At 39.6% G+C, this 14,285-nt stretch overlaps 1 protein-coding gene across 1 annotated transcript; it reads right to left on the bottom strand.

Annotated features, from left to right (window-relative positions):
* Positions 1 to 7,374: 7,374 nt before the first annotated feature.
* LOC105038411 (myb-related protein 308) lies at positions 7,375 to 8,774 on the bottom strand. Its single transcript, XM_010914218.4, has 3 exons — positions 8,455 to 8,774; positions 8,199 to 8,328; positions 7,375 to 7,985 (listed from the first exon to the last, which is right to left on the bottom strand). The coding sequence occupies exons 1-3, from the start codon at positions 8,585 to 8,587 to the stop codon at positions 7,484 to 7,486; spliced, it is 765 nt and encodes a 254-aa protein (XP_010912520.1). The 5' UTR covers positions 8,588 to 8,774; the 3' UTR covers positions 7,375 to 7,483.
* Positions 8,775 to 14,285: the final 5,511 nt, after the last annotated feature.

The raw sequence follows: 14,285 nt of genomic DNA, 5'->3' as shown, positions 1-14,285 counted from the left end.
GACTGGATTCGAAAAGCTACAGGACGGTAGCTGATAGAGAAATCCTGAGGGTGCTACGCAGCGATCGGATTATGCTGAAGGGAAAGAAGGAGAGCAAAGGACATTATTACCTGGCGGAGAGCCCAGTGCGAGGTGGAGTTTCGAGAGCTAGGTGGAGCCCAGAGTGAGGTGGAGCTCCAGGTGGAGGCGGATCGGGCATGAGACAAAAGACTCAGGAGGAGGAAAGGCAACATCGCAAGGTGAGATTCCTATTACCGCAGGATGATGTCCCGAGTAGGTCTCAGGTCAGGAGGAGCGCAGCATATGACGGAGATGGGATCAAGCAGCCTAGCTCGAGTCCCATGTTTGCCTATCCATGATCAGCAGATGATTGCCCCAGGATATGGGGGCGAGAAGATCCAGAAGCTCTCGAAGTTAGGAGGAGGTCGAATATCGAGTCGAAGTGGAGATTGTTGAAATTTGACGCTTCAAGATTTGATTTATATTGAGTTCGCACGAGGTTCGCGATGAAAAACGGAGTCCAATGAGACTAAGATCACCTCAAACGAAGCTTGAATGGAGAAGATACAAGCTTTTAAAGTTGGCACAAGATCCGAGACGGCGAAGGACCACCGACGACGGGCCGGTGGAGCGGTGGCGGCGCGGCCGCAGGCGGCGGGACACTGCCCAACGTGCGGGCCAGGCGCACAGGGCGCGACCCGGTGCAGGGCACGGCCCGGGCCCAAGCGCCCAGCACAGACATGGCCCATGCCCGTGCGCACGAACAGGCCCAAGCCCAGGCGCCGCACCTGAGGCCTGTACCCCGGTCCACTGTGGGTCGGGCGGTCCACAACTGGATCTGTGGACCGCATGGGCATTTTTCATGCATTTCGTGCGGTCCACGGTACTATTCTGTGGACCGACGCGCGATCAGATGGCATGGGTAGCTTGTGGTCTTGATCCAATGGCTTAGGAGTTATTTGGATTGGTTTAGGACTCCTAATCATGATCTAGTTTGTGTTTAAGGCCTTTAAAAGGCTTGTGCCTTAATAGAGAAGGCAGTGCGTGGCTCGATTTTTCGTGAGGTCGCACGAAAACCAAAGAACAGGAATCCGGAAGAGAAGAGAGAGAGCCGTATGCTGGGAGAGGAGCAGGGCTCCTGGACAGCGGACAGCGGTCGTTTCAGGGGTTCAGAGGGGGTCTTCTAAGAGAGAGTTTTTTGTGAGGAAAAATTTTCTGTGAGTGAAGAAATTGGATATACGAGGATTGAGGATAAGATCTTCTCTTATAAAATTTTTTTTTCATAGTGAAGTTTGCATGTTCTGTGAAGACGAGCCCTTTTGTGGCTGATCCATGTATTTTGATTATTTTTATTTTATTTTATTTTTTTCTATTGTATCATGCAGTACCGAAATGATCTTGAAAGGTGATATCCTAATTAGACATCCACTCAACACCTATCAAATTGTAAAGCCTTCAGGCCTATTCATTGCAGATGGTTTAGGCCAAGAGGTCCTGTTTGCAATATTCTAGAGAGCTCAGCTTTCTCCTCTCAGATGGTCCGTTCTTGCTCCGTTAGTCACATATTGGTGGGTTTGGTAGGATCCACGGGCCCCATTGGCCATTCACATTGGACAAGAGTTGCATTTCCATGGGTCTAACCAGTGTGGGATTTAGGTCCTGCAGTCCCCAGCCAGTGAAGATCTGACACATCAGCCCCGAGACCGAACCATGCACACAGCTGTGTCTGCCATACCTAGCCAAGAATAATTTGATTGGTCAAGGGGTCCAAAATTGAAGGCACATTTAATCTTATCTATTCTGACATTCCCCTTGGATCATCTTTGGTAACCAAAAAAGAAGAAAAAAGATACTTTACATCCCTTCTGTGGTCTCTCCAACTTTCTATCCTATGGGTTCCGCTTGGATTCTCCATAGAATGCAATTGCACATAGAGAAGTAGCAGTCTACAAATCAAAAAGTCAGTTCAAGCATTTAGAATGTGGATTTTCTGATAGGTAGTAGAACTTCCAAAATGATAAAGGAGATAGGTATTGATGCACCTAAAAAAGGAGATAGGTATTGGCAAGCTTACCTTTCCTCCCTATGTTAGGTATTCCTCGTGATGAAATGATAAGATCCTTGGAAGGTTCCATTAACCTAACTTTGCTAGGTTGGTTACTTCGTCACTGCAACATCGACGTAATTGTAAGAATAAAGCATTCAAACCATGTCATCAATCTTAGGTATTAGGTAAGGAGGTTTGCGTCATCCTCTACATTGCCTTCATCAAATCCCACCCACTTGCTGGATTGGCCTAGTAACAGTAAAATCCTTTGCAACTTTATGATATATACCTAACTGGTCTTCTGCATTGTTGATATCAATGAAAATTTCTATTGTGGCCATTCATAAGAATTTAATTACCTGTTAGACACGCAAACAAATGGAGACAAACACAAGCACACACTAATATTCCAAGCCAAAGGCAACCTTGGAAACACTAATCCGGTTGGCCAGTCAAACAACAAGGGATCTAGTCGACAGTTTTAGGTAAGGAAAGCTCCACATCATGGAGTCTTTAGTGTTACGGTTTGTTTCAAATATATAGCAAAATGGAGATCATATTTAGTTTGTGGAATTTGGTCTCTCAAGTTTGTTGGGAGGGAAATCAGTTGGCAGTTTGGCTCACCAACCATGGACTCAACCTCACCCAACATGTGTGATGTTTATTGACCAATTGTTTCCATCGGACCTTGGAGCACTAATCCACATGGTTACATTGCAGAATGGACCGAGCCAATGCTGGTGCATATCACCGACGAAGCATTGTACTCTCCTTTCACTTTTGGCAATACCCAAATCACAACCTCTAACTTGGCTTGTATACCAGTTTTGCTGTGAGGACCTTGTGGATGCATATTTAGTCTCATGTTGATCATAGATTTTAGGTATTTACATAAGATTAAGAAATTAAAATAGCATCTTTCAACTAGCTTTTTTAGGTGAGATTTTAGATTATCGCAAATGATATCAAAACTAACCCAACCTATAGCTTATATAGACTAAGAAACACTATAGCATTTGGATTATTTGAATTGATCACGAGCTAATCATGATATTTATGATTAAATTTATAGTATTTATGATTGAATTTGAATGTATTTAGATTCTTAGTCTAATAATGAAACCAAAGCTTACACGGAGGTGTATGTGAGGATCCATATGGATATATATTTATCATGTTGGCTATATACTAGATAACTTTTAGATATTTATACAGAACCAAGAGACTTAAATAACACATTTTAGCTAGCTTTTTTAGGTGAGGCCATGGCATCATCCATTTGCACCGAATTTGGCTTCCATTGCAAGGTTGTATGTTCTCCTAAGTGGGATGCATTAAACATTTCTGGCGCAACTAATTCTCCTTCCATGAAATGTAATTTTTGTTGCTAGTGATGATGATGGCCAATTATGAAAGAGTGCAAGTTCATTTCAGCTGCTGACCGATGACCCAAATTTTATGGCAAGTCCTCCAACTTAGGTAACTTTTTCCATTATTAACTTTTAGGTACATGTTGTGCATCCATTTACAAGTGATAGCAAATACCAAACAAACCTAATTTATGTCTCCTCAGGATTCAGGTCCCCAATGTTTACTTGGCTGAGTAACATAACAAGAACAACCTGAGACAACTATTTAAGCAAACTTTTTTTATCAGAGTAAAGGCCTTTATGCTTAAAGGAGCCGACACATGGTTTTATGCTATCGCCCACCCATAACTACAAGACTCTATGTGCTTCTCTCCCCAGATACACCTAACTTCTCCGTAGGGAATATGAGAAAAACAAGAGCAAGCGAGTGCTCAAAAGCTTGACATGTTGATGGTGTGATGGAGAAGGAAGGTGAGACCCCTCACTATCTCCAGCTCAAATGTGCAGCGCAAGTTGGCAGGCACGAGAAGTTAGGCAGAGGACCCAAGACTTTAACCAAAGTGGGAATTTAAGAAAATCTAGGAGAGTGATATAGCTATAGTTGACAATAATTAAGATAGCTAAAATCAGGCCAAAGTATAGAGGACAGAGATGTTGGTCCAACCCTCGGTGGCTTATAAAGAAAGTTTTGTTATGGGTGTCATGAAGCTGCTACAAGATTTCCATGACCCGGTACTATTACCTGAAGAAGCCACATGTATCACAAATTGGTGCAAAGCTGACAAATTATATGTTGCTTGCGTCTGTCCAATTGTGTGAATCATGAGGCCAGTCTGAGTTGATGAAATTTTAAACCAAACCGTGCCAAGTTGCACAACCAAATTGTTCATGTGCTGAGTGTGCCAACATGAGAAAAAGTGTGTTGAATCATGCATGTTATCACACCGCCGGTCATCTATTTAAATAATATTTCATGACGAATGTTTTATTTTGTTGTCTTATGATATTTATTAGTGATAAATTATAATTTATATCAAATTATTTTGTTGCTGATTGACCAATTTTTGTAGTACCATAAAAATTTTTCAATAGTTGATGGGGATAGCTTCCGACCTAATAAAGTTATGTTATGCTTAAAAAAGGCTAGAGTTTGAGTGGGGATTTGGCCTTCTAGAAGACAACCCCACAACTTCTTCTAGGAGCCATTAGTTCACCCCAAAGCCTGCAGAAAAGGACATCAAAAAGAAAAGAGATGCGAAGCATAAGCCGGAATTAATGGAAAGGAATAAGAAGGAATTGGTAGTTGCAATGGATGATGCCATGGGGCTACCAACCACCAACTACTACCGCTAGCTAATGGATCCTTTCCCTAGCTTTTGTTTTCCAATTCCAACAACAGACACCTAAGTTGGTAGAGAAGGGATTGTGGTGGACCCACACCCTTGCATCAGTGGTAGGCATGAAGGAAAGGAGGAATACTTGGGTGGAATTATTTTGTTGTTATATATTTTTGGATGATGGTGGATGTTGTAGGATTGATATGTGATACATCTCTACCCACAAGTTTGATGGTCAAGTGGGATAAGCTCTTTTGACGTACATTCCAAACTTTCTATCAATCGTGGGGGTGTTGCACTTTCGGTGCTTTTGCAACAAGATATTCTCCATTTGCCGAGAATTTTAGAGGCCATGATGTTTATAAAATTGTGGGTACCGTTCTATATATACCATCTACTCCTATTGGTGTTATTCATCTATATCTTTGAACATATACAACATGAACAGTTTCAATGTGTAAAATTACTTCAAATTATTTATTAATGTGGATTGTTAATTGAATTGATAAGAGTTGGGATCCTCTTCGGTTCCCTCCAGAACTGGGGAGGGCCAGTTTAACAATTATGATTTTTCATGTACAAAGCAAAGGCCATAATTATGTGGACCCTAAACCATGCATTTTCCCATGTTCGACGTTAGGCTTATGCAATCATGGCCATCGCATCATACTGGAGAGAATCTAATCTTGATTGATAAAGGTCTTCTTGTGTACCCGCACCCAAGAGGGGAAAAAAAAAAAAGCTTTGTCAGTTTATGCGGTTAGTTTGCTTTATTTCTTTCTCTGTTAAGCCTTATGGAGAGACACATATACATATAGTACAGGTATAAATTATAATAAATAAATTATATATATATATATATATACTATTGTTATCCCTTAGAAAATTAAATACAATATTGTTAAAAAGGAGAAAAATCCGCATTTGGTGTGACTCTTTAAATAAGTATACTGTTCATCATCAGAAAATATGGAAAGCAATGCAGGTATTTGTTTTTGAGAATACAATATGATGCAGGTATTATTGGTGTAACTTTAAACCCCAAAGACCAAATGGTACCTGACAGTGGAAATGAACCAATTTTTTATGTATAATATTTATTGCCTATGGTGCAATGATCTGTGATGATAAAATTCATCATAATTAGTCTGTGTGGTGATTGCACTAGCAAACAACTAGATCTGGCTTGATGCATATGATACTGAAATATTTTGCATACTCCCACAATAATTGATCATTTTTTTATATTTCTGTAGTTATGGAAAAGTTTTTATGTTGTTAATTTACAATTACACCTGATAGTTAATCCCAAATTGAATCCAAGACACAAGTTAGCAAATAAAATAAAATAAAATACAAGACAAATTAATAACTGATTCCAATAGGATCAGACCCTATAATTCACATCATTCAGTGTCTCCAACGCTCACTAATTACATGACAATCATCCAGTGACGATATCTAGAATGTAATGCAATATACGAACTTAAAATGGGTTATTTTATTCTCTCATGTTTTCCTCGCTGCAATGATTTTAGGATCTTTTAATTCTTTCATTCCGCTCATGTCTTGCAAGAGCAAATGTAGAATTTTTATTGTTTCCAACACCTCATGATTACTCGGAGCTAAGTATCACTGCCAGCTAGAAGATGCAAAAGTTGCCTATGTTTTAGAACTTAATACCGTCACATATGTAGGACATTGCACTCCAGAATTATACTCTCTAGAAGTACCGTTCTTCATGGCTCACCCATATGGCCATTTTTTTTTGTGAGCATCCAATGATAGCCTTAACAAGTCATAAAATTACTAGCATCCAATGGACATATGATTCTCATCCTTCATTCAGTTTCCAGCTAACACTATAGAGCCCTGGCATTTCAGCCTAACTCTTCTAAGAGATTTCAAGAGACAGGAGTGATATCAATTCATTCTAAAATATAACATCAGAACTCCTGGTTATTCTTTTGATCATTTGCTCATCACCATAACTCTACTTCTCTCTTGATATTTAAAAGAAGAGAAGGATAAATATTCATGCCCTACAATCCATATTATATACAGTACTGCAGTAATATTTTCCTTCAGAAAGAGTAAATTATAACAATCTATATTATATATTTGCATAACTATATTATATCTTATCCCAATTATTTGAGACCGATTTTATCACAACCTATTGCAGATTTTTTTCCTTAATATATTGGTAAAAGGGTTTTGCTACGATAAGGAACCTAAGCAACAAGCTTGGGTGCGGAGGCTCATGCTAAAAGCCCTTTACTGGGTGACCCCAACCGGACTTGTGAGGCCGTGACATCCATGATTGAACTATTATTAGCCTACCAACCGCCGCACTCCACCACACATGACAAACTCCGACCACCCCCCTACCAACCCTTTTCCCCACATCCTTTTCTCTTTATTTATTGGTGATCCATTCACCTACGCAAAGACACTCCACATGTTCTCCACACAGTCTCTTACTTGAGATCATCAGGTGCATGCCTCCAACACCAGAAGAACCCAACACCCATAAAAACCACCAGCCACCCTTGGTTTCATCACAAACCTGATCATGTATATATTTAGCCTCACTTTTTGTGCACCCAAACCACTAAAGACCATAAACAATAATAATGTATCATATCAACAAAGAATACTCCTTAGTCTAGAGCATTTCAAAGCCGAAGCAGGCTAATATGATCCAGAAAGAAGAGTGCAATACAAGCCTAACTAGAGTAATTTATGCGCTGCCCTTCTTCCAATGGTCTAATGTATCTATAGACATGTGAGTTTGGAATGGTTTGGCAGCTACAAACTTCGCTGCTTTGAAATCCGAGATGGCAACATAAGCAAATGGGTTGAGTACTGTAGCTACTTCGGGACGTTGCTGCTGCTGCTGCTGTTGTTGCTAAGCCCTCTGAAGGTGGGGACCCTTTGGGAGAGTGGCAAGGGAGGCTGATGGAGAGGTCTAAATTGAGGTCCGGGAAGCGGTCCTCGTCGAGGTTGGTGCTGCAGCTTTGGCCCTCGTCGGCGGAGTTGACGGGCTTGGCGATGGCGGTGGGGGCCTCCTGTTGCTGGGGGGTGGCGAAGGCGGCGCCGCCTTGGAGCGGCCGGTGAGTCTGGGGGTCCAGGCCTTGGGACAGGAGCTTCCGCTTGATGTGGGTGTTCCAGTAGTTCTTGATCTCGTTGTCGGTCCTTCCCGGTAGCCTCCCGGCTATCAGAGACCATCTGTCGCAATTAGCCATCACATCATAAAAAATTTGTTTTCTAGAATTGTTTTGAAATAAAAAAATATCATTAAATCTTTTTCTTATAACTTCCATTCGAGTCTTTAATGATAAGGTATTGTATATAGACTCGGAATAATTTCTAAACGTTGGTAAAATTATTTAAACAAAGAGAAACTGTGAACTGTATGGACTGAGAGAAGATGGTGCATACTTGTTACCAAGCAAAGCATGGAGTTTGATGATGAGCTCGTCTTCCTCCTCGGTGAAATTACCACGCTTGAGATCGGGCCGGAGGTAGTTTATCCACCGGAGACGGCAGCTCTTGCCGCATCGAAGCAAACCTATAATTACAAAAACAATTCAAAAGCATATTTTTCATTAATAAGATTTGTTTGACAGACCTTTAAATGGGTCTCTCTTTTATTTTTGTAGTTAGAAATATGATGAGAGGAGGGTAAAGAAGGGACCTGCAGCCTTGGGGAGGGATCTCCAGCAGCCTTCTCCATGGGATTTGATGTAGGCGATGAGCCGTTGGTCCTCCTCCTTTGTCCAAGCTCCTTTGTTGGTGTGAGCCTTCTCACAACATGGAGACCTTCCCATAGTGTAATAGTGCAGCGCTAATAACTATAGTAGAGGTTTTTTGTGGCTGTGTGAGAAGAGAGAGGAGAGATCCAAGAGAGAGGTCGAAGCTAAAAGAAGGGAGGAGAGAGGGGGAAGAGTGGAAGAAGGAAAGCTAGAGGGGGATGGATTTATGTGAGAGGAGGGGAAGTTATGGGGAGCGCCCATTGACTCGATCCCCTTGGTTCATTTGACCGAGTTGGTGCGGAAGGCGCCAGTGGTTACAGGACTTTGGGGCTGGATTTGGTTAGTAGGTCTACTTTTACGTGAGTATTTCCTGTTCCATTTTATTAATTTCTTTATTCACTTTTTAGTTTATAACTTTATTTATTAGCTCCTATATTAGTTTGTAACACACTCTCTCTCTATATATCTCTTTCTGTCTCTATCTACGACTCACTCCCACCGCTTCTTTTCTTTGCACCTCGCACTCACTCCACCTTTCAAGGATTCTAGAATGCCTAGCCAGTGTGGGGGCGTGGGTGTGGTAGTAGGAGAAAGGAGGAGAGAATCTACCCTTGTTTGGTGACCAACCCTTCTCTCCCATCAGCCCTTCTTATGATGGACCAAGGTGGCCTTTTTGTACTAATGACTTCTTTATTCCTTGTTGACGCATGGAATTCTCTTAACCAAGGTGACAATCCAATATTATTGATATGGGGTATGAATTATTGTCTTAGTATATTGTTTCGATTCTAAGTGGGAGTCCCAAGCATATGATGGATTGTTAGCCTTTGCGAATCTTGTTTGGCTTTCCTAATTAACATGCTTTCCATGCGGATGATTTTATGGAAATGACGGTTTTTTTTTTTTTTTTTTTTGGTGGATAGTTGTGAATTATTTAATTTGACTGACATGACTAAAGGCCAAAAATGAATGTTACGTTGTTTTTGTTTTTGCTGCTGTCAGGTGATATAATTGTGATAAAAGATGTTGATATTAGTCTTGGATGTCTACAAGGATTAAAGTTTAACGACAGCAAAAGCCATATTAGGTCAAATCAATGTCCATACATCACCTGTACTAAGAAAGTTGCAATATAAATTAATTGTATACCCAGTTGGTTAGTGTAGAGACATGGCCGTATACTATTGGTTTATTAATAAATATTTAATTCAAAATTTTTAGATTTTAGAATCTCATAAATATGATAAACTTATTTAAATATAAAATATTATCTAAAATTTTTAAATAATTTAATTTTTTAAATAAATAAAATTTAGTATTTTATCTTTATTTTTCTCTCTTCTCTTAAAATTTTATAGAATTCTGCGAACACATCTCTAATTATTTCTCATGAGGAGTCGTTTTCTCTTCTCACAAAATAATCCTAATGGATGCATCACATCTTTGGGAGACTTCTAAAGAAAAGATGCATCAGATCTAATGATAATTTTAATGGATTGAATGGATGGATTATATGAAGGAATGTATTCAAAGAAAAGATGTCTAAGTATCCAATTGTATTCATTCTTTCACATTTATAAATAAAAAAATAATCATACTTTTCCTCTATCGGAACAATATTTTTTTTTATTTGAGAGAGAATTGATAGTACTAATTGAGTGAACTCAAGTGCATCCATTAAATACTTGAGAAGATAATTGGTCCGTATCAAAAAAAATTGAGAGAAATTATTTTAATCAAGGTTGTTAATTTTTAATGCATCTGAATTTGGCTAGTTCAAATTTGACCCTAATTTTTCTTCAATATTAAAGTATATTTTAAAGAAAACATAAAATAGTTTCTTGCATCTTGAAAGTAGACCATCATCAATTGTTCACACTTGAGTCGGGCGAATTTTATTCTAAAGGAAGCACCTTTCAAAATATGCTTCAAACTGGATAACATCAAACTTTAATTAATTTATTTATTATATGCAGAAAGCTATTTATGAAATATTAAAGGCAAAATTATAACATTAAACAAGAAAGATTTCCTATATATAATATTAAATTAGTATAAATTATAGGAAAGGGATGCATGAGGAATTGACATAGATCAGCAATCATGGTTGATTTGCATTGACAATTGGTAGGAATGATTGGCTAGATGGTTGGCCATTATGGGCTAGTTGATTCAAATGAATTACATGTGTCTTTTTTGATCAAAAAAATATGATTAAATTATGACACATATTAGAATCTCCACTATAACTGCTTTCCCTATATTTGAGTGGTCACAACTAGGACTCCAAACATTTAGATACAACACAATATGTAAGCTCATGTTTTGATCAGCAGAAACCTTTATGATTAAATGACAGCCAGAATCTTTATGCTTCTCTTTCTAACTCATCAGGGTTGATTTACTAAGCTTCTTATTTCCTCCAACTAGAACAAAGTTTCTTCCTCGGGGTGTAAAAGATTAAGGTAATTGCCAACTATCTCAAATATATGTTGAACATTTGAATAACCCTCGAGGACTTTTCACATATTCATGACAAAAACTAAAGGTGAGAATGATTGATGGGAGTCAATACTAAAGCTACTTATCCCATGAAATAAATATCTAAGGTGTAACTTTGGCGCCAAGGTCAAGTTATTTATGATGCTGGGACACCTGCCAGTCCCTGCTACATATGGACCACACCCTCCAACTCCAACCCCTTAAAAAGGAAGAGGTAAAAGGAGCAAGGGTGGAAAAGAACAGTCAGTTGTGGAGTAATGAGATCCTGAGCTACTTCACAAGCCAACTCCAGCAAGCAGGAGTGTGTACTTGATTCAATAAATGCTCATCTATATCTTGGTGCCCTCTTGACCAGGTCAAGTAGGTGGCCCGTGATCAACCCTCATAGGAGCAAGGAGAGATGGTACGAGTGGGGAAGAACCATGGACCCATATGTATGGGTGTGGCTGTGGACCAGGGGAAGGCCAGGGCCTCAATGCCCTACAAGGTGGAAGGAAGTTGCAGCTTTATTCCCGGGTCAAGTGGGGCATTCATTGCGTTCGTGGGTTTAAAGGAGGGGAGAGCACCGAATGTCTCTTGACTTCCTTCTATCTGAGCTCACTCCTGCCACCTTTTTAACTCTTCTTTCACCACCCTTTTCTCTGCTTGTTGGTGGGATGTGGGACTGCCATGAAACAAACAGAGATGGCAAAGGCTACCTACCCACCATCCCCTCACGGCCTCAGCTCAACGTACGATGTCTGTCTTTGTTGCAATAAAGCTTGGGATCGTGGGGGGGGGGGGGGAGGGGCTTCTAGAGGGAGGGGAGGTTGATGATGGGCTTTTGGTGTTACCTAATCATCTTGGTTGGATAGTTATGACTGACCAGTGGCTAAGTTGGTGGGTATTTATTGCATTTTGCTTGAACTCAAATTTGCGGGAAGATATTCGTTGCAACGGTGATATCACATTAAAATTGTCACAATCCAATCAAAAGTCGAAAATCGATAGATTATTCACGAGAATCAATAAAATATACAATACTCGATGAAATGCAGGCACTATCATTGGGTTGTGACAACTTTGATGTGATATCACCGTTGCAAAGAATATTTTCTCCGAATATGCCTTTGGGCTTTGATATGGATGCCACGCACCACCTCATTTAGCTCTTCATGAGTTTATTATTGAGATCGACAGGTACTTAAACATCCCAAAATTATAAAGAAATAAGGAAAAAAAATCAGGATAATGTGCACATAGGCAGACTGAATTGAGGCTCCTGTATAAAGAAGATTAACGTTTGTTTTGAAAAATAAGGTACATTGAAGAGAAGACATCTCTACTGACCCTTTCAAGATTCTTTCATTCTTTCTTCTCTTTCCCTTTTTTTTTTTTTTTTTTTTGAGATGGGATTCGTTTGGTTATTTGTTTTCCTTCTACTCCGTATACATTATATATATGAGGATTTCATTGCATGAAGAAGGAAAAGAGTAGAAAAGTGCAAATTGTTTTGATTAAAAAAAAAAACTTTTAATAACTTTTCATGAATTAAAAAAAAAAAATCAATGGTGAAATAGAATGAAAAAAATAACATATCTTCAGAATTCTTAGAAATAAGGTCTAGCACCTAGAATCATCACTTATGGTCCTCCTTTTTGTTGATCTGACCTTGCCAACTGGGTTATGACCTAGAAACCTTGTAACATAAGTTTCATCATTTCTCTTATTTAGTTTTTTTTTTTTTTAATAATTATTTTGATTAGAAAGAATAGACTGTCATATGGAATGCAAACTAGTCCTAAATAGATGAACATAATTTTCTTGTTCAATCTCACAAGTAGGCTGCATAAGTTGGTAAGCTAAACAGTGACTGGATTAGTTGTTTGTTGATATGGCACGGTTCTGATATGCGTAGAAAAGCAATATCCAAGTTCCATAATCTTACCTATGATATCCTACTAAGAGATATGTTCATATATCATATGATTGCAATGTATGGTGCATTGGAGAGTGGTCGGCAACTTAAGGTTCACTTAAACCATATTCATTCCATGGAGCTTATGATTTGTGTAAATGTTCAGTCGCACTCAACCAAAGGCAGATGAAACAGCCTATAAACTAACAACGTTTCTTAATAAGAAAAATAAAATTTTTGCTATAGCAAATGGTACAAACAGAGATCATCTGCCAAGTCCCACCGAAATTAATAGAAAAAGGTTCCTCTATGATTGGCAAAGACAACTGGATGCTAATGTTTATAGGCTACCAAATACAAAGTTATATTACTATGATTTAGGTTTGTTGTTTATGGTTATGCTAATAGCCATGTGAGTTCTAGAAGGGCTTCCACCAACTCTCTTTTTTTAAAATTTTTTTTTTTTATAAATAACGAGTATTGGCATGGGCCAAGCAAAGGACATCCAATGTGGCAAACCAACCAAAAGAGCTCTCCAATGAAACTGTCATAGCTCACCAACCAATCCATTGATATGGTTTCATTAGTATATGAGAACCACCAACCACCTTGTCTATAATTTATTTGTTTATTTCTCAAAAAAAGCGGAACACAGGTACTGCCAATCGTCATTGCCGGAATCTAGACAAAATTCCAGCAGTCGGGGCGTCATATTGGGCTGAAAGATATTCACCAACTAACCATTCCTAAAAATGGAAAAGATGGATATGTATACATATATAAAATATGGATATATTTTATTTTTTAAAATATCACTATTTACATGTATATAATCCTAAATCATTCTGTTTTGGCATTGTTGAGATCTACTGCCCACGGTACAGAACCATCTCCTCCACCCAGCGTGAGGTATTATGCTCTGAAGCAGGACCCAGGCCTTTGACCCGGTCAGCACCCCATCCCTCATGGTTTTACCCCGCAAAAGGCGCCTCACGTGGGAGAAGGAGAACTCATACTAATAAGCAGTAGGCTCTCTTGATTGTATCCGGTATGGGACTTTCGGGCTCGATGCCCATCCCACAACAGCCCCCCAGCAAGGGAGCGTACTGCTGCAGGTAGGGGACGGGATCCCACAGACGGCGCCAATTGTTGAGGTCTACTGCCCACAGTACGGAACCATCTCCTCCACCCAGCGTGAGGTATTGTCCGCTCTGGAGTGGGGTTCAGGCCTTTGACCCGGTCAGCACCCCATCCCTCATGGTTTTGCCCCGCAAAAGGCGCCTCACGTGGGAGAGGAGGAACTCATACTAATAAACAGTAGGCTCTCTTGATTGTATCCAATATGGGACTTTCAGGCTCGATGCCCCCGATGCC

This window comes from Elaeis guineensis, chromosome 1 (genome assembly GCF_000442705.2).
Source record: "Elaeis guineensis isolate ETL-2024a chromosome 1, EG11, whole genome shotgun sequence".
Lineage (NCBI taxonomy): Eukaryota > Viridiplantae > Streptophyta > Magnoliopsida > Arecales > Arecaceae > Elaeis > Elaeis guineensis.
The sequence above is the reverse complement of the archived record's forward strand: the minus strand, read 5'-3'. Positions and strand labels throughout refer to the sequence as shown.

What these genes read in the sequence shown, in the direction of transcription:
- LOC105038411 (XM_010914218.4), bottom strand. Translation starts at nt 8,587, where the DNA reads ATGGGAAGGTCTCCATGTTGTGAGAAGGCTCACACCAACAAAGGAGCT. An exon ending in ATCCCTCCCCAAGGCTGCAG is followed by an intron (nt 8,329 to 8,454) that starts GTCCCTTCTTTA and finishes TTGTAATTATAG; the next exon opens with GTTTGCTTCGATGCGGCAAG. An exon ending in CATGCTTTGCTTGGTAACAA is followed by an intron (nt 7,986 to 8,198) that starts GTATGCACCATC and finishes TAATTGCGACAG; the next exon opens with ATGGTCTCTGATAGCCGGGA.